A 21,567-nucleotide genomic window follows, 5' to 3' on the forward strand; every position below is an offset into this window, starting at 1 on the left:
CCGCCCCGGTCGGCCGCCTGCCCTCCCGCCCGCCCGCCGCTCGCTCCCTCCCGCGGAGGACCGCCGCCCCGAGGTGGCGCCGGAGCGCTGGCAGAGGGGCGGCGGCGGCGGAGGCTGAGCCTACCGACCCGAAAACTGTTTCTGAACTAAATAAAACAGATAAAAAGGAAATAAATACAAATAATATAATCAATCTATGAAAAGCGCACACTACCATAAACTCGTGAAAGAGGAGACTGGAATTCTTTATAGTAAGACAGAAATGAGTAATTCATTTTCTTTTTATATATTCTTGAGAGAACAATATTTACTTTATTTAAAAGACATCATTGCTGGATGTAGAAATATGCTCAAATTCTTAAAAAAGAAGGGTGACATATAAAGTGTCATTTAACCCATTTCCAGGTTCTGTCATTTTTTTTTTTTTTTTGAGGAAGATTAGCCCTGAGTTAACTGCTGCCAATTCTCCTCTTTTTGCTGAGGAAGACTGACCCTGAGCTAACATCCATGCCCATCTTCCTCTATTTTATATATGGGATGCCTACCACAGCATGGCTTTTGCCAAGCGGTGCCATGTCCGCACCCGGGATCCGAACCCGTGAACCCTGGGCAGAACATGCTAACTTAACCGCTGAGCCACCAGGCCGGCCCCCAGGTTCTGTCACTTTAACGTCATTTTGTACAGAACTGATACTCTTTTTTTACTCTTCCATGCACTTTCTCATTAAGTAATTTACAGCAATGAGTTCTCAAGTTATAAGTCTTGCTCTACATAGGAGAGTACTCCAACCACGATTTTTATTTTCTCATCAATAAGAGTTTCTGACATAATCATCTAATTAAAAAATCCGTGTCATAGATTATTTACATGAAACCAAATCAGATGTTCTCAAACAGTGTTCATATGCTAAGAAGTAGAATTGTTACTGGCGGCCGCAGTCTCCAGAGTGAGGATTCTCAGGTCTCTCCTCCTACTGATGCAGGAAGAAAAAATATGAATAGAGGATTTTTCTGCCCCCAAATTAAGGTGGTTTTCATTTTTCTTGGAACTGACAGTGGGAGTGTCAAAGAAGGAGGAGAAGGAAATTGGGAACATGGGCCAAAGGAGGGGACCGGGGGAGCACTAGGAGGGACTCCAGCAGCGTGTCAATACTCTGCTGGCCCCTGGGGCCTTCTGTGACTTCCCCTGTGTCTCTCCTACCGCACCCTGGACATTACTTTCATTTATTCGTCTTGGCTCCTGTATCTCCATCCTCTGTGTACGGTGGCTCTCTAGGTGAGCTTTGCACGTCTCCCACAATGATCTCATCATCCTTGAGGCTTCAGCTGTAACTCTCCAACCTCCATCTCCAAATAGAAAATATCCCCCCACGTTCTAAATTTGTGTTTCTAAATGTCTTTTGGGCAAATCCAATGAAATGTTTTATAGACTGCTCAATCCTAATTTATTTAATATGGTCCTCAATATCATCACTCTACCTCACCTTTAGTCATTTTCCAAACATGTTTCTTTTTTGAAAATTATTTCTAATAAATTTAAATTCTAGCTTCATTTTGTCAAGTATCTCTGTCAAAGAAGGTCAGCCTAAATACTAAGAAAATGATGACAATGACAACTTACTGTTTTACAGTAGAGAATCAACGTGATGTTTAATGAAAAGATGATTTATAACTGCAAAGAAAGGTAACTGTCTGCAGTCACAAATGCCAGTCATGTTGTGGCATCCCCGTCACTTCCGGTACCTCTGGACGGGAACATTTGCTCCTAGGCTAAGGCCATGGACTGGATGGCAATTCATGGAAGGTCTGGGCCAAGAGTTCAGGTCAGTCTCCTGGAATTTGATCAGAATGACATGATAGGTCAAGAGGAGGAACTCTCTTCTTGGTTATATGGAGGAGAATATTCGTTATAATGTCTTTCCCACACTCCCACTTGCATCAATAGGTGTCAAGATCTATTTCCTGCTGTGGAGCATCTCTGGACTATAAAGTAGAAGCGTGAGCTTTATTAATGTTGCCCAGAGTTCTTTGTACACAGCAACCCCTCTTGCTCCTTCTCTGTCACTCTCAGGTCTACCTTTTGCTATAATCACATTTGACCAGGGACAAATCAGGAATAAGCACATATGTCAGGAGACTGCCCAAATCTGAGAAACTCCTACTTCTTGTACAATCTTGAACAAAACAAATAGGTAATATCTGATTGCCTTCAGGTTCTCTCAAATGTAATGAAAAACATAATTTTATGTTAAATATGGTGGTCATGTAAAAGGCATGTGTTTGAAATTTGTTTATTAATTACGGTGACAATTCATCTATGATGTAATGAATAGAATATACGCAGTGGTTCTCCTCTTAATTTTTCAACTACAAATGGAAGGAAAAAAAAGCATCTATGTTTTAATGAAGTTTACTGTCCAATACAATATCTTCTTCCCAAACAGACTTGTGTCATCTGGAAAATTTTTTCCTTATTTTCTTCTAATTAAACCCCTCTTATCCATCATTCTTAGGTTTAATAATCCTTTCTTTGAGGCTAATTTTGATCACTGATGATGCATTTTTTAAAAAATTCCCATCACGTAAGTAGATAATATTCTCTATCAGTGTTATCTAATAGTCTGTAAGTTACAAGAGGTTAAGGCCAGTTCTGAGTCAAATATGATTGTAAATATAGACAAAAATGAATCTTAACTCTTATCTCATGGCATAGAAAAATTTCCACATTATTCCAGTTGTTATTGTGAAAAAGAATAATACATAGGACACATAAGTCAGTAAATATAAAAAACATCTTGGGGCAGGACCAGTGATGCAGCGGTTAAGTTCTCGGCAGCCCGGGGTTGGCTGGTTCAGATCCCGGGTGCAGATATGGCACCACTTGGCAAAAGCCATGCTGTGGTAGGCGTAGCATATATAAAGTGGAGGAAGATGGGCATGGATGTTAGCTCAGGGCCAGTCTTCCTCAGCAAAAAGAGGAGGATTGACAGCAGTTAGCTCAGGGCTAATCTTCCTCAAAAAAAAAAAAGAGAAAGAAATGTAATGGGAGCCACATATGTAACATAAAACTTTCTAGTAGCCCCAATAAGAACATTAAAATAAACAAGTGGAATTAATTTTACTATAGATTATTTAAACCAATATATCCAAAGTATTATAAATTCCATGGGTAATTATTATCAAATTATTAGTGAGATTTTTACTTTCATTTTTTTCTACTAAATCTTAGAAATCTAATGTGGATTTTATACTGATTGCACATCTTAATTCAGACTAGCCCCTTTCAAGTGCTCAATAATCACTCGTGGCTAGAATCTACAGTATTGGAGGACGCAGGATTAGAAAATTATTTAAATTATTATTTTTTTTCTAAATAGTCCTGTGCCCTTTGAAGGAAAATGAGAGAGGACAGAATAATAAGGGGAAAAGTGGAGGGAGAAAGAAAGAAGAGGCACGGGAAAAGAGAGTAGGGAACGAAGGGACTCAGACTCTGATGTGAGCGCCCTAGTGCTCACTGCATCTCCCTGGGGCCTGAGCCCTGATCCTGCTCCATTAAACCTTCTATCTTAATGAGCTCCAGCTGCTATAACAAAATACCCTAGGCTGAGTGGCTTAAACAACACATTTATTCCTCACCGTTCTGGTGGTTGAGAAGTCCAAACCTGACAGGCGGATTTGGTTCTTGGGGAGGGCTCTCTTCCTGGCTTGCCTGACTCTGCCATCTCAGCTGTGTGCTCACAAGGAGGAAGCTCTGGTGTCTCTTCCTCTTCTTAAAGGGCACTAATCCTATCGTGGGGGCTCTACCCTCATGACCTCATCTAAGTCTAATTACTCCCAGAGGCTCCACCTCTTAATACCATCTCATTGGGGGTTAAGGGTTCATCAAATGAATTTTGAGGGGGCAAAACCATTCAGTCCATAACATCTTTCTTGGCTTCCCTCTTTCCCACCCACAGGTGCAGGTTTAGCTTCCTCTCCTTCACCAAGATCCTGGGAACTCCTGCTAAAACCTGGAGCTGCCCCTCTGGAGCTGGGAGAAGACACCTGCTCAGAGACCACTTAGCAGCGAGAGCCTCCTGCATGGGCTGCGTGTTGAGCATGGAGGTCAGGATGCCAGGTCCACCTGACACTGCACTATGGGAAGCCACTGCGCTCCTACCCCTATGGGCCCTGTCCACAGAGCACGGGCCCGGTCCATGTTTCTTCTTGCTCAACCATCCTGGGAACTCACCAAAGTCTGATTGTTTCATGCAGCTCCAGCACCTCCTGACAGAATATTAGTCCTTGCCTCGAAGATCATTTCATACCTTAGAAGCCACCCAGGTTCGTGAGGATTCCTGGTTAACGCACAGTATAAAGGAGCCAGGAAACATTTCCATATACTCTTCTGAGATGGGGTACATTCAGGAGGATTGCCCTGCACCCCAAATTTCTGGGTGCCTGAGCAAAATTCTCTGCCGGTTCCAGAAGTGTCGTAGGAATGGCAAGGGTTAATTCCAAGAAGAGTTTCATTTAAGGAGTCTTGACCTTGCTCTCAAGGTCTCCCTGACCTGCCCATGGAGCCCAATGTACTGGGTTTATAGTGATCTGGTCTCTGGAGAAATGCCAGCATGGACCAGAACCAGTCCCTGGGAGAACCCTGAGAGGCATGTTACGCCCCAAGGAGTATGCAGTACCCGGACCCAGTCCTCCTGCCCTCCCACAGGACGCTGCTGGCCTCTGGACCAGACTTCAGGTGTTCACCTTCCCTACTTCTGCTCTACCCAGAACCAACTATACTATATATATATATACACACACACATACATTTATAATATAAATAAAACCACACTAATCATAACGCAGCTCAATGAATTTGTAAAAGTGAAAACACCTGTGTAATCACCGCCAATCACATGAACTAGAACATTGCCTACTTTTGGGGAAGGCTCCTTTGTGCCCCTTCCCAGTAACCCCTCTTCAAATGTAACCACTATCTTCTCTTCTTTCCCTATGTACATCCTCTTGAACTTAATATAAATGGGATAATTATGCCATCTTTTAAGTTAATTCATTTAATAAGCCATTTTTTGAGCAGTTTTAGGATTACAGAACAACTGAGTTGAAAGTACAGAGTTCCCATATGCCTGCTGACCACGCTACACACACACACACCACCATAGTCTTCCCTATTATTAACATTCTGCATTACTGTGGTACTTTTGTTACAGTTGATGAACCATTATTGATACCTTATTTTTTTATTGAGCTAACATTGGTTTATAACATATGTTTCACGTGTGCAACATTATAATTCATCTTTACAGTACAAAATGAACTCTAAAGTGGACTTTAGTTTAAAACGGTAATACATTATTCTTAACTAAATTCTACTTTAGAGTTCATCTTTGTGTTGTACATACTATGAGTTTTGATAAATGTTGAAAAGAAGTGGTGAGAGGACACATCATTGCCTTGTCTCTGATTTTAGCAGAAAACCAACTAGTTTTTCATTATTGAGTATGTTGCTAGCTATAGGATTTCTGTAGATGTTTTTTATCAAGTAGGGGAAGCTCCTCTCTATTCCCAGTTTGCTGAGAGATTTTCTTTTTCTTAATTGTGAATGAATGATGGATTTTGTCAAATGCTTGTTTTGTAACTATTGGTATGATGACATGATATTTTTATTTAGCTTTTTGGTGTGATGGATTAAATTAATTGATTTTTATTATTCAATCTTTTGAGTTTGTAACTTCTTTCACTCAAATCCGTATTTGAGAGATTTATTTATGATGTGGCATATAGCAATGGTTTGTTCATTTGTTGCTGTATTTTCTTACATAAATACATGACACTTTAATTCTACAGTTGACAGACATTTGTGTTGCTCCATTTTTTTGGCTATTACTTAGGATGCTGCTGTGAACATTCGTGTACATGCCTCTTTGTGCACACATGTTCACATTTCTCTTGGCTATCTACACAGCTGTGTCATAAGATGTGCATATGTTCAGCTGTAGAAGATACTACTGAACCACATTTCAAAGTGGTTGTAGCAATGTACATTCCTACCAGAAGTGAATTCGAATCCAAATTTCTCCATATCCTCATCAACAATGAGTATTTTCAGGTTTTTAAATTATTATTTAAAAAACTTTTAACCTTCAATTGGGTTATCATTATTTTTGAATTTAACCTTTCTATTTCTATTAGTGGACAGGATTAGAGAAAGACCTGTCATATAGAACCATACTATTGAACATGATGCTTCCTGTGATATATGGCATGGAATTTTTTATATCCAGAAGGAGAGTCACCCTCTGGCAGGAGCAGCAGCCAGGGCAGGGAATAGAGTAGAATCCCACATGCCCTACTGGGCAGACTCAAGCATCTGTTCCCATTTCAGGATGGCCCTCATATACTCACTCTGTGTGAGATCTTGCCATTACTGATGTTGTAGGTGTAGCCCTTGGACTACTTGAGTTGATTACAATTTACAAAAAGAGGAAATCATCAGATGCAAAATCTAGCCTTGACTCATGGTCATCAGAGGCTTCTGGAGATGAGAAGAGTCAAACTGTCAGCTAAAGCATTTGAATAAACTTCTCACATGTACATTTGTACTATATATATATATATATAAATTAAAGTTCACTCAAATGATCTTTTATAATTTTTTTCTCCTTATCACTGATTTTGAGCAATTTGATAATGATGTACCTGTTACTCCATCTTGGATGGAAACAGAAATCCAGGTGAATTTTTTTTTTTTTTTTTGAGGAAGATCAACCCTGAGCTAACCACTGCCAATCCTCCTCTTTTTGCTGAGGAAGACTGGCCCTGAGCTAATATCCATGCTCATCTTCCTCTACTTTATATGTGTGATGCCTGCCAAAGCATGGCTTGCCAAGTGGTGCCATGTCTGCACCCGGGATCTGAACCAGGGAACCCCCGGCCGCGGAGAAGCGAAACGTGCAAACTTAATTGCTGTGCCACCGGGCTGGTCCCGAGGGTTCACACTTTAGAAAGAACAAATCTATGGATTACATAGGTTAACTCAAGGCATGGCTTCTTACTAGAGATTAGATGTGGCAGGTTGATTAAGTAGATTTAAGAAAGTTTTAATTCAATCACTGGCATCAGGGTGTGTTTCCCACTCTACAAAAATCTAATCATGTATACCAACACCTTTTCAAAGATTTGGTAACTTAATCTCTTTGAGGAAATGGGTGTGGTTTTCAGAGAATCTATATAACATCATGCAAAGAGCCAAGTTCACTCTTCTCCAGAACCATGGTCTTTGGAGTTGGCTGGGCTGCGGAGACTTCTGAAATTTACCACTACCAGGAAGTGAGCATCTAATCCTTGAACTGAATTTAAGAGAATTACCTATTTAACAAGAATGGAAAAATCCATTCACAGTACCCAAAGGTGAGTACTCCATATACATAAAAGTAATTTTCCCTTAAAAATAGGAACTTTAATCCATATATCTGTTTGTTTAGGTAGTTCCCAAAGAATTTAGTAGTAGAAATGGTTGCATTTAAATTTACTCCATTATATAGTTGCAATCTCTCTTCTTTCTACATATTTTATGAGTTAATATGATTAATATGATTATTTTTCCTCTTATTTTTTGTGTAATTTGATGGTTCATGTATAACTGAGGGTACAGAAGATAATTGGCACCAGGCAGCTGGCAGTTTTTTAGGTGGTGCAATAAATATACGCTAATTGTATTATGTTGCCATAGGTAGTAATTCATGTATCCATGTCTACTGAGTGATTCATATTATGCTATCTATATGTATATATATGTACATGTTTGTATAACAGGTCTACATAGAATACTGGTCTATTCAATGTGCTGTATTACTCAAAAAAAACTCATGTTAGGTTGAGAGTTTAAAATGATGTGTCTTCAGTTTTCAGTTTCAGACTTGGATTTCAGTTTTCAGAGTTAGATTTTAGACTGTTTGTGAACCGGAGAGACCTACAGAAAACTGACACTCTTTAATATGAGGAAGTTATAGATGTGGGACGCCTCTCTGAATTCACCTAGGATGAAAATAAGAACTCTGTAATGAGCCAAATCCATTTATTTTAAAACCCAATAGTCATTTGCTGCTGATAGTCATTTTGACTTGAGGTATACATCATTTCATAGAGAGTGAGAATTCTAGATAATGAGTCTGATTGGCTTATGAGTGTGTTACTAACCTCTTCTTTTTATCATTAATTTCTTGAATGTATCAGGGTTGATATAGGAGATAAGTTCAATTGCTTTGAAATTTTCGCAATGAAGGTAATAGGTAGGATCTGAACAAACTATATAACACTTAGCTTCAAGTGAATCAACTTTCTGTATTAAAAATAAGATAGAATATGAGGAGAGGATGTTCCTAACAAAATATTCTAGGCCATTAAAACAAGTAAATTTGATTGTATGAATTGAGTGAGTGTATGTCTAGCATGGTTGTGTAAGCAATGGTAAAACAGTAGGGGGTTCTTTCTTCTGTTTCCACAGCACATTACACGTTTCTTCATTATAACAATTTCCTTTTTATTTTATTTTATTCTTTTTTAGTAAGATTACCCCTGAGCCAACATCTGTGCCCATCTTCCTCTATTTTATATGTGGGATGCCTGCCACAGCATGGCTTAATAAGCGGTGCATAGTCCACACCCAGGGTCCAAACTGGCCAACCCCAGGCTGCTAAGCAAGTGTGCGAATTTAACTGCTAGCCACTGGGCCAGGCCCAACAATTTCCTTTTTTAAAACTTGTTTTATATCACCTGTCAAACTCTGCGTGAATGATTACCAGAATGTTGTCTTCTTTACTATGACTTCTTATAGTAGACTACTGTCAGTAGAGTTTAGAGATCAGTAAACGTGGCTTGATTTAACGTTAATCTTGGACACTGAAGTTTAGTGTTTTTTTCTATCAGTAAGATCTATATTTGAGTACTGAATCAATCATGTTTTCAATGTGTGATTTTTAGACAGGTGACTTATTTTACTTAAACTATGTCAAGTTTCCTCATCATTAAGTGTTGGTAAAAATAGGAAATGTTAATGGTATTGTTGAGGAGATTAAGATAGGTAATCCTGATAAGAGGAGCCAATCCAATGCTGAGAATTAGCAAAGGATAAGTATTACCTTATACTATTAGGATTTTAGTATTACCATCAGCAATGTTATCAATCTAGAAATGATTATATTCAATGATGAATTCTTGGCCACCTTACAACCCATCCTACACAGGGCTAATCCAAACTTTCTCCCTGTCCTCAAACTACCCCCTCATTTTGGCCATGTTTGAGTGAAGGGCTTTCTATATCATTAAAGATTTTGTGGTCAGCACTCAGAAGTCCATAAATCCCCCTCATAAGCTTTTATTTAGAAATATATCTGCAGGCATCATAGCCTCATTGCTATGCATTTTTTTAAAGAGGTATCTTAAAGCTAATTTTATACTTGTTCAATAAAGCAATTGTTTACTTCATGTATTGTGGACCAAAAATAAATGTTCAGCCTTGGAAATATGCAACACCTCTCATTCAAGTTCTCATAGGCAGAGAAGATAACAGCTAGCATATAATTGTAGAAAACATTTACACACAATCTATGGTGACTGAAAGTATGTATTTTTTAATTGAATAATTTAACATATTACTTGATGGTAACAAAGTGAGGAACTTATTAACAAGTAATCTTTGGGCTGATACTGTTTTACCAGGGTTTTTCACATCCATTCATGATTCTTGCCTGAATATATTATTAATTATGACGGTTGTAAAATGAATTTTCTATTTCCTTAATTCCTCTTCCGTTTATTGATTGCCAGTCCCAGAGTTGGTTATGCCTCAATGACATTGTCAAAGACCCATGTCTTCCACTTCTATGTTATGCTCAGGGTGTATGCTCTGGTTTCTGGACAAGTACACATTGCGGTCACAAAATGACAGTCTCATGCATCATTCAAACACTGTCCAGAGGAACATAAAACAGTTGACTCTTCTTTATGTTTCTTTTCAGGAGCAAATAAAGCTTTTAAAGATCCTCCTACTAAGATTTCCTTAAACCTCATTGGCCAAATAGGGTCAAATGGCCATGTAATCAGTCACTGGCAAAGGGATAAGGATGATTATTTTAGGTGAAATATGACCCACATTCTGTGGCTGGGGATTGGATCTGAACTACTGATTCCCAGGTCCATTTAGAAGAGAGGACATAGATAAACAAAATTGGAATTGCGCTAGGGAGCTGGAACCCTGATAGGAAGGCCTTGTTTGACATATCAATATGCTGACTCATGAGCACTCTCTGTTCCTCAGCATCCTTTATCTGTAATATGAAACACATAGCCTGTCCTGCTATATACAATACACTAGCGTATTTGTACGAACAGCAAGTAGATAATTCTCATGCTCCTTAGTATTTTTAATGATTTTGAAAATGCACTTCTTTCAAGGCCCATGACAAAATAATTTTCTCTTTCTTTTCTTTTCTCTCCTCAGAAACATGGATTCCAACGTCTTCCAGAATCAATTTACTTGCTCCATGTGCATGAATTATTTCATAGACCCAGTCACTATAGGCTGTGGCCACAGCTTTTGTATGCCTTGTCTCTGTATCTGCTGGGAGGGAGCCCAACATCCTCCTCGCTGCCCCGTGTGCAGGGAAATATCACATCAAACGAATTTTAAAACCAATATTATTTTGAGGACACAGGTATTCCTTGCCAGACGGGCAAGACCATACCAGTTCCTGAGCTCTGCAGAACAGATGTGTGAGATACACCTGAAAACAAAGAACTTCTTCTGTGAGGTTATCAAGGACTTTCTCTGTCTGCTCTGCTGTAAATCTAAGGAGCATGTGGCTCATAGACATTGTTCCATTGATTGGATTGCTGAGGAATACCGGGTAAGCAATGTCTGGGAGAGGAGTTTGAATCTGGGCTAACCACTATCTGAGAGATTATGAAAAAGGAAGTGAAGATGATTATTATTCATGTATGTGACATAGAAAGCAGATATTGACTAGTATTATGTGTCAAGCACTAGGATAAACTTCTGAAGAAAATGTCCTCAATCTTAGAGCACTTACATTTAAAATCTTACAACTTGAGTTGATGGTAGTGCTGATGCTGATCGTGATTGAAACTGGTAATTCAAACCAAAGTGGTAGTTCAATAGTGATTGAAGCTGTAAGATCAAGGTAGAGAAATCTGTTAATTTCAGTAACGATTATTGGCCACTATAACTGTGATTGCAAAACCCTACTCTAATGGACTCTATTTGGAAACACTGTCTTAGCTAAATGTAGGATAGTGGGAGATAAGAACTAGCATCACAACAACTAAAATCAGAGACAGGATTCACTTAACAAAAGTTGGTTAGGTGATAAAGTTTGAGGGCCAGTTTCCACCATGGTGGAACACCCTTTTCAACATAGGTTTATTCCATGGTTATAAAAGTCTCCCATACTTGACAATGAAAATGCATTGGCTCTTCGCCCTCTTTAGTGACCATGTATCTTTCTACAGTGCCTGCTCCTCTACATCTGTTAGGATCTGACATTTTTAGTATCAGCTTCTCTGATGCTCACATTTCTGGTTCTTTTGCAGCAAGAGCTCCTGAAACAAATGAGGTTTGTGTGGGAAAAGACACAAGAAAATCAGAGAAATCGAAACAGAGAAATCAGGAAAATCAGAACATGGGAGGTAAGCAAGGGACTCTGTTTCCTTCAGCACCGGCTTGGGATGCATAGTGATTATACAATAAGAACTTGAGCTAAAATCGTAATGTTTGTGGACTTCTATGTGTGACTAACCATTAGCAAAAAGAGTTCCACCTAATCGTGTACGAGAAGTATGTCCCTTTGTTAGGATTTTGACTAAAAAATATCAAGCTAAAAGGCTTTATTTCCTGGGTAACACTATAACACACCAAAAGGTATAGAAAAATCACTATCATCACGGGATATAATAATCAGTGGATACGATAAACACAGGGTTTCCTAGAAGTAAAAAAAAGTCTTTGAATATTCAGAAAGATATTTATTGATTATTTTGATGGTAAAGGACAATTTGAAATTGGAAATTCATGGGGATATCAGGCACGTAAATGTGAGAGTTGGAGACTAGAAACTAGAGGAATCATGAGGAAGCTGGGGTTCTACAAAGCTCATCCTGGTTAACACGTGTTATAAGAGAGGCAGTGCTGACATATGGCTGGAAGTGGAGCACAGGTCAGTTCAAAATGTGACCAAAATGCATGGCTGATGACTTTAAGTCTATCATTTGTTGATTCAAAAAGATGAATTGAACGCTACTAGTAGGAGAGGTGAAATAAAAGTACATCTATGTTCTTCTCATAGAGGTGAAGATTTCCTGACGGAAATACATGAACAAACAATGTTAAAGACACTTCTCCCCGCTAATGAAGGGATCAGAATGGGGCTGTGTGAATGACAAGGAGCTATAACAAAATTCTCTTGATTATTTAATGGCGATATCCTTACAGATATAACTTACAATATTTTTCCTTTGAGATATCCAGTGCCTACTGTGTCTTAGTAATTGTTCTAAGCCAATGTAGAAATAGACAAAAGGAACAGATTATCTTGCACTCAAGGATCTTGTGAGGTAGTGGCGGGAGACCACAAGTCAAAATATAAAATTTATAGTATGATCCATTGTGATCATTGCTTTTGAGAAAGGTAAATAAATAAAGTAGCTTTGAAAAAATTGAATTTTAAATATAGTTATCAGAATAAATGTACTATGGAAGATCACATTTGGGCAGATAGCTGCATGAGGTCAGAAATTGAGGCATGTGGTTATTTGGGGAAATAGCTTTTTAGGAAGAGATAACACATCTCAGCCTAAACATTATTTCTCCACACTACACTTGCCTTTCTTTCTCCATTGTGAAGACCCTTATATGAAGGAGAATGAGTGAAAGCACAGAAATTTGAAGTCAGACCTAAAAGTTGAATGTGATGTATTTATGAGTAGTACAGTTAAGCACGTTAAGTGCTGGAACCGTATGTAAGATGAACCAAAGCTTTATTTGGAATACTGAGGTTTCATGTGACTAGTGTGGTGAACAGAAGGATCCAAGTGGAGCATAGATCAAGGAGACAGATAATTAGGTATGATATTACTGAAGATTCATCTAATATATGCTAAGAAGTTCAACTAAACAGAATACAAGTGAAAGACTCAGAAGGAGTTTAAGCAAAGAAGAAATATGATCACCATACTTTTTTGGAAACTTCATTCAGATTGCAGTTTAGAGAGAATATTGATTGGAAGACTTCAAAATGAGAGCCAAGGACTCAAGTAGGAGACAGTTGAGAAATCCTTCAAGGAAAGATCAGGAGTGGATTGATCACAGATAACGGGAAGTGAAAGGATTCTAGGGATATTTTTTATGGAAGGAAATGTCAGAAAATGCGATTTGTTTGATGTAGAATGTTAAAAGGGTGAAATTGAAAAACTGAGATAGGTTCTGCTTTGAAATTGGAGCATAACTAAGATTGGAGATGGAGGAGGTATAGGTGGTTTGGATTAAGATAAACTTACTCTGAGAAGCGTTGCACTTTAAGTTTCTGTGAGATATCCTACCAGAAATATGCAGTAGGCAATTGGATGAATGAGTTCAGAGCTTATGTGAAAGATTGGCCTGGACAGGGACATTTCACAATTGTCAGCATATTCTAGGTGTTGTAATAGATGGATACCACATGAGATTTTTTAGAAAGAAAAGAATAAAGTTTTCACATGGAAAGATAACTTGGGGAGTCCCTGTACTAATGGGTCCAGTTAACTAGGAAAGAAGAGCTGGTAAAAGTAAAATGATGGAAGGTAAACAGAGAGGGATTTGTTTGAAGCCCACAGTATGTGGGTTTTATAGAAAGAAGAACTGGTGAAATATGAAAACTTCTTAGCAACATGCATATAAAAATATGTGGATTCAGCAAAAGAGGTTTTGGTGAGATGAAGAGTGTGGTTTCATTAAAATGTTGGGAATGGAAGAGACATTTTATTTTATTTTTTGAAGATTTTATTCTTCCTTTTTCTCCCCAAAGCCCCCCAGTACATGGTTGTATATTTTTAGTTGTGGGTCCTTTTAGTTGTGGCATGTGAGACGCCACCACCTCAGCATGGTCTGATGAGTGGTACCAAGTCCGCACCCAGGATCCAAACCGACGAAACCCTGGGATGCTGAAGCGGAGCGCGCAAATTGAACCACTCGGCCACAGGGCTGGCTCCTGATGTTTTATTTTGTTTTCAAAACAATGTGAGAAAATAAACCATATTTAAAAGTTGAGAGGAATGAAGGGAAAGAGAAAATGAAAAAAGAGTGAGAAGGAGGGAATTCATACTGGGAGGTAGTTGTCTGTTGACCGAGTCTCCAAGGATAGCGTAGAAGTCAGCTAAGTGGAGGGCATAGTCTTGGAGAGGAAGCATCAAGCCGTACTTGGACATAGAAGGTTGTGGTTTGCATGCAGTTCGCTGCCCTGGAAGTAACAGTTTTAGAAATGCCTTATCTTATTCTATGAAGTAATATTTCCTATAATTTCCTGAAAACAAAGAGTCACTCTGTAGGTAATGTATCTGAAGATAAAAGAGACTAAATGGATTTAGATATACTACATAAGACAATTATTAAATCACAAGTACCTGTTTTTAAGAAAATGTGGTTTTTTTTTTTTTTTTTTAAAGATTGGCACCTGAGGTAACAGCTGTTGTCAATGTTCTTTTTTTTTCTGCTTTATCTCCCCAAATGCTCTCCCGTGCATAGATTTATATCTTAGTTGCAGGTCCTTCTAGTTGTGGCATGTGGGACGCCACCTCAACGTGGCCTGGTGAGCGGTGCCATGTCCGCGCCCAGGATCCAAACGGGTGAAGTCCTGGGCCGCCGAAGTGGAGACTGCAAACTTAACCCCTCGGCCACGAGGCCGGCCCCAAAAATGTGGATTTTTGAGGGAAAGTAGTTAGAGTCAAGATTTTGACTTCTGGTGCAATTAGATAAACAATGAAATGAGTAGGGGAAATAAAAGATTCCCTAAATTTCTGTTTTCAATGAATGTACCAAATTGCTAAATGTCAGAAGACAAACAGTAGATAATAAGACATGGATAAAATCAGCCTGAATATGTGATCTAATTAATCCATTGTCACTTCAGGGTTATGTGACTCTACGGAGGAAGATGATCCAGACTGAATATCAGAAGGTGTGTCAATTGCTCTACAAGGAAGAGAAACATCACTTGGAGAGAATAGAAAAGGAAAGCAGAGAGATTTTGCAACAACTCAAGGAAAGTGAAGACAGTATGGACCTAAAGGGGAAACTCCTAAGAGGAATGTATGAGGAGCTCAAGGAAATGTGCCATAAACCAGACATGGAACTGCTGCGGGTAAGGACTGAGGAATGGAAAGTCACGGGCTGCTTGGATAGTCCATATTAGTCCATGTTCTCTTTGGCTTCCATCACCTGTTTGGAATGATATTTTCTGATGCTTTGATAAGGGTTTTACATATCTGGGTAACGCTAATGACCAAGGGTCATTCTTGCCATACACAACAATAACAAGGGTTTGTGAAAAAGTAGGTAACAAAAATCCTAGAGAATAATTCCTTCTAAAATTCTGCTAATACACATTCAACGACTGAACTACTGCAACAGAGAAGCTTGTTTGAAGATATATGGATATGTATCTGGAGCTGACAACAATGAGAAATTTGAGTCTACACAATTCATTTTCCCTTTCTGTTTCCATGTACATGATATGATTTCCTGAAATTTGAGTTCTCTCACCCTTGGGAATAAGAAATAAGTCTCCACTATCAATCTTGTGATGTATACTAAGACTTTATCTTTTCGTTTTTCTCTTTACAGCATTTTGAAAACATATTGAAAAGGTAAGTTTGCCCCTATATTAAAGGTTTGAGATTTGTAATAGTGATCCAACTGCTGCTGCTGAAATGGGAGCATAATTTATTATGATAATATAACCTCTTTCATAATATATTTATTTTTCCTTTCTCAAAAGGTGGAAACGGTTTTGTTGTTTTCTTTAAGGTGAAGTTGGGCAGAGGTGTTCTTTGCAGGGTTTGTGCAAAAATTGCATGAAGACAACTACCATTCCTTATTTTAATTTTTAGAAATGTAAAAAGACATTGAGGATGTGGCCCAAAGTCATGACAAGATTGTGTGGGAGATTAAGTGTTTCACAGAAGCTTCAAGTGGGAGCCGGGAGGCATAGGCAGGCTCATCAAAGGTTTGGGGCTTCCATATGTAGCACGTGGCAGTCTCTGACTTCAAATGGAAAGTTTGTCTGGTGCACAAAGTGAAGCTGGGTCCTAGGAAGCAGCATCCCTGTCCAAGCTAAACTCCTCAACCTCTCGCTGTGGTTAAATAGACAATGAGCATTTCAGAGGTGACTAGTGTGGATTAGAAATCAAAATGTCCTTCTTGAATGTTCTCAATTTGCGGCCATTTTGCATAGCTCTGTGATTGGCTAAGAGGAACCAGATACAATCATGATTGATTTGAATTGCATGCTAGGATTGAACTGTGAGGAGGTGAGATTGGATTTATTTTAATTCATAAAATTAATCGACATTTGCTTCATTCCCTAGTTTGTGGAGTTACATTCATAACCCTTGATCCTACTTATGCAGATTTTAAGGAAGTATCTTCCTTAGGACGTAGATAGAATCATTGTGATGAAATGTTTGAGCTAAGAAAGAATAACTACGTGTCCTTCTTTGCAGGAGTGAGTCAGTGCAGCTGCACATGCCCCAACCTGTGGACTCACAGCTCAGTTCATGGCCCATCACTGGACTGATAGACAGGCTCAACCGATCCCAAGGTAACAGGCAACTTTTTGGTGGTACAGCTGCAAATTCTCCTCTCTTAGTAATCTTTCACCAGTGCTCAATCTGTGGTTTCTTTTCTGGGATCATTTATTACCAAATTCATCTTTATGAAAAAAAACTAACTGATATCTAGAGAAAAGCCAAATATGATAGATTGTAAAACCTATCTGAAAGTAAACAGTAGGCCAAGATATTTGGTGCCTGAAGCATGTTGAGCTTTAGTGTGAACTGTTCACACGAAGCATGTAAATCTGCAGGTACATTCAGTGCCCTCCAAGTTTTAGGTAGGTGTGGTTATCATTGGTAGCGAGATGCTTGGGTTGTTCTAACTTTTGTTTTTAAAACTTTTTGTAATAAATGCACTTTACTAAGAGCATATTTTATTCACATTATGCAAAAATGGTTTGTATAATCAATTTTATTAAAAACATAAAATGAATGTTCATATACAACATCCACAAAGTAAGCTGACAATTTATTTCACTAGATTTATCCTTTCCTTCTCCAAAGATACTCTGGCAGTAACTTCTCACAAAGAAACCACTTCTAAAAAAATACCGATTTTTCTTTCAATTTATTTTACTTTTACATGCTTTAGTTAAAAACCCTCAGTCTGAGGCAAAGTGATCACTCTTTAGGAATAATAATAATAATATTTATTATATTGTATTTATTATTATTATATTATAAATTATTATCATCATTTCACATTTTCTGAGGAGATGGGCAGGCTACTTCTGTAATTGACTGTGAGTTATTAATGACTTCCCAATTTCAAATGTTCCAGAGAAAATACCCAGAGTTTAACGATATCTCTCTTGTTTATAACTTCAAGAAAATTCATGATTTTCTCCCATTTTACCCAGTTAAAGACTTGCTTGTGGGGCCGGCCCCGTGGCCAAGTGGTTAAGTTAATGCACTCTGCTTCTGCAGCCCAGGGTTTCACTGGTTCGGATCCTGGGCACGGACGTGGCACGGCTCATCAGGCCATGCTGAGGCGACGTCCCACATGCCACAACTAGAAGGACCCACAACTAAAATATACAACTATGTACTGGGGGGATTTGGGGAGAAAAAGCAGAAAAAAAAAAGGATTGGCAACAGTTGTTAGCTCAGGTGCCAATCTTTAAAAAGAAAAGACTTGCCCGTTCGGGAGACAGACCAGTATAACTTGGACTACAGCAGCTACCTCTTCTCTCGCTCACTGTCCTGGCCCATTTCCAGTGAAGCTAGGAAACCAAGATGCTATATAAAGCCCACGTCCATCAGGGATTTGTAACACTATTCATTAACGTGACTGTATCCTTCTTCTTGCAGTGTATATTTCCTTGGATAATGAAATAGTCACTGGTCATATCCCCCTGTTTGAAAATCTGCGATGTCTTCTCTTTGGTGCTGATCATCCTGAGGTTGCCAATAATCCAACAAGATCTAAATATTTTTTTGCATGGGGAACCCAGTCATTCACTTCTGGTCAACACTATTGGGAGGTGTATGTGGGGAACTGTTGGAACTGGGTCATTGGATTTTGTAATGATTCTTGGACAATGAGGAATGACATGGTTGTTGACTCAGAGGGAATTTTTCTACTTTTTTGTGTCAAAGAGGACAATGGGTGCAGTCTTTTTACCTCCTCTCCACTATTACCTCAGTATGTAGAAAGGCCTCTAGGCTATGTCGGGGTGTTCCTGGATTATGAATGTGGTGTAGTGAGCTTTGTTAATGTGGCCAATAGTTCCCTCATTTGTAGTTTCCTCTCATGCTCTTTCTCTTCTCCTCTCAAACCTTTTCTTTGCTCTGGACTCCCATAATGAGGGACCAGTCAGAAACCTGACCATGTGGGTCAAGGTTGTAACAGCCAAGAGAACTAACTTAGTGCCTATTTGATTTTAACTTCCTCTCCCTTCATAAAATGTATTGCCTATTTTTAGAGGGGCTGATAATGTTAAGTGTATGAATTTGTTTCAGTTCTCTTTAAATAAAAATAATTTCTCTTAGAATACTGTGCGATCTTTATTTTGTGTCTTGTCTTTTCACTTGATTTCTAAGGTAGCTGGAGGTAAGACAATACCTGGGTGTGCTTACTCAGCTTAATGGCTTAATGCAAGAGCACAGGTTTCTTCTCAAAGACTTGGAATTCTCTTCTCCCTGCTCTGTATCCACTAAATCAAGTTTCTGCCTCAAGTCTCAGTTTTAAAATCTCTTTTTCATGGAACTATTTTTAACGCTTCTGGACTAAATGAGGTTGCCTGATTGTATGGACTCAGAACACCTTGTACTTTTCTTTGTAAAGCTCACAACCTAATGTTGGCCTCCCTTCTAGTTCACCTGTTATAAGCAAAGGTTATGTCTGCTTTATGTACATATATATTCTGAGTAGGTAACACAAAGCTTAAGATATAATTGACATGCACCTGCAACTAAGATATACAACTGTGTACAGGGCGGGTTTGGGGGAGATAAAGCAGAAAAAAAGAAAAAAACATTGGCATCAGTTGTTAGCTCAGGTGCCAATCCTTAAAAAAAAAAACAGGTTGGCAACAATTGTTAGCCCAGGTGCCAATCTTAAAAAAAAAAAAAAGATATAATTGACTTGCAATAAATGTGTGAGTTAGTTAATAGATATACAATGTAATAAGTAAAAACTTGCTATATCACTTTTAAAAAGCCTTCCAAATGTAACCAAAATCAAATTAGAATACTGAGGAATATTAGTTAATAAAGATGTGAATTAGGCTGACTTTCCAATTCGTAGGATCAGCAAATTATAACAGAGACACAAACTATTGATGGATACATATCTTAAAAGAATGACATTGATAGAGATACTAAGACTGCATATCTGGGAGGTTTCAGTAATTTTAATCATGATAGCTATAGTCACAGATATCTTGAATTTATATTTATCAGATTATACAGGAAAGCTTTTTGCTATGGAAATTAAAAAGTACTCAAGAGATAAATTGCATTTGAAGTGGTTCTAAAATCCAGGGGTCTAATGACAGATGAGTTGCATGATGGATTATTTGATGACAGAAGCAATATGAACACACAATTTTTTTTTGAGGAAAATTAGCCCTGAGCTAACATCTGCTGCCAATCTTCTTTTTGCTGAGGAAAACTGGCCCTGAGCTAACATCTGTGCCCATCTTCCTCTAGTTTATAAATGGGACACCTACCACAGCTTGGCTTACCAACCAGTGCCATGTCCGCACCTGGGATCCGAATCAGCAAACCCCAGGCTGCTAAAGCTGAACATGTGAACTTAACTGCTGCACCACCAGGCCAGCCCCCCAGAACATACAATTTTATAGTACTATATATTTTAATAACATCATAATCTTTTAATAATAATCCTTACCTATTTTTAAATTTTATTTTACATTAGAATAAAAATAGTAAGACGAAGAAATACAACAGTAAGGGAGAACAAGCAAACATTTATTGTGGAGAGATATATAAAGCTAGTTAAATTGAAGTAAACTTTAAATAATTTGTGTCTCATTCCCTTCCATTGTAAGAATAATCAGTATCTTAGAACATGTTCTTGAACGTGAATTATTTCATGGCAGTGCCCTTATAAGCAGAAGTGACATTAATTTTTTATATTCAAGAATAACCCATGAAAATATTTATGAGAATACATCATAAGAAATAACCAGCAGGGCCAGCCCCATGACCGAGTGGTTAAGTTTGCATGCCCCTCTTTGGCGACCCAGGGTTTCACCAGTTCAGATCCTGGGCGCAGACCTAGCCCCACTCATCAAGCCATGCTGAGGTGGTGTCCCACATAGTCGAACTAGAAGGACCTACAATTAGAATATACAACTATGTACTGGGGGGCTTTGGGGAGAAGAAGAAAGAAAAAAAAGATTGGCAACAGATGTTAGCTCAGGGCCAATCTTTAAAAAAATAAAAAGAAATGACTAACATTTCTAGAAAGAATCCTAGGTGTAGGCAGTGGATGGCAGAAATTTAAATATATTACTTCTTTTAGTCCTCACTACAATTATAAGTAGAATAGAAATAGAAACAATAATTTCTGGTTTTAAGATGAGGGTAATGAGGCAAGAAGAGTTAAGAAATCAGCTCAATTCACTACTATGAAGAATTATATGGCAACAAATTTGACAACCTATAAGAAATAGAAATTCTTAGAAACATACAACCTACCAGGACTGAATCATGAAGAAATACAAAATCTGAACACTAGATTAATCCTTACTAGATTATAAATGAGATTGAATTAATAATCCAAAACCTTCCAGCAAACAAAAGTCCAGGGCCAGATGGCTTTACTGGTGAATTCTACAAAACATTTAAAGAAGAATTAATACCCATCCTCCTCAAACTCTTCCAAAAAAGAGAAAGGAGGGAACTCTTCTAAACTCATTTTACTAGGCCAGCATTACCCTGATACCAAAACCAGACAAGGATGCCACAAGAAAATATATTACAGGTGAATATCACTGATGAACATATATTCAAACATCCTTAACAAAGTTTAACAAACCAATTCAACAATCCATTAAAAGGATCACACACCATAATCAGGTGGGATTTATTCCAGGGATGCACAGACGGTTCAACATCTGCAAATCAGTTAATGTGATACTCCATATTAACATAATAAAAGATAACAAATCAGATGGTCATCTCAATAGATACAGAAAAAGCATTTGACAAAATTCA

At 38.3% G+C, this 21,567-nt stretch overlaps 1 protein-coding gene across 1 annotated transcript; it reads left to right on the forward strand.

The window, feature by feature from the left end:
* Positions 1-7,268: 7,268 nt before the first annotated feature.
* LOC103558586 (tripartite motif-containing protein 43-like) lies at positions 7,269-18,872 on the forward strand. Its single transcript, XM_070623926.1, has 7 exons — positions 7,269-7,410; positions 10,502-10,907; positions 11,611-11,706; positions 15,180-15,410; positions 15,893-15,915; positions 16,771-16,868; positions 18,193-18,872. Exons 1-7 carry the CDS (start codon positions 7,382-7,384, stop codon positions 18,684-18,686), a joined length of 1,377 nt encoding a protein of 458 aa, XP_070480027.1. The 5' UTR covers positions 7,269-7,381; the 3' UTR covers positions 18,687-18,872.
* The last annotated feature ends 2,695 nt before the right edge of the window (positions 18,873-21,567 follow it).

This window comes from Equus przewalskii, chromosome 6, assembly GCF_037783145.1.
Source record: "Equus przewalskii isolate Varuska chromosome 6, EquPr2, whole genome shotgun sequence".
NCBI lineage: Eukaryota > Metazoa > Chordata > Mammalia > Perissodactyla > Equidae > Equus > Equus przewalskii.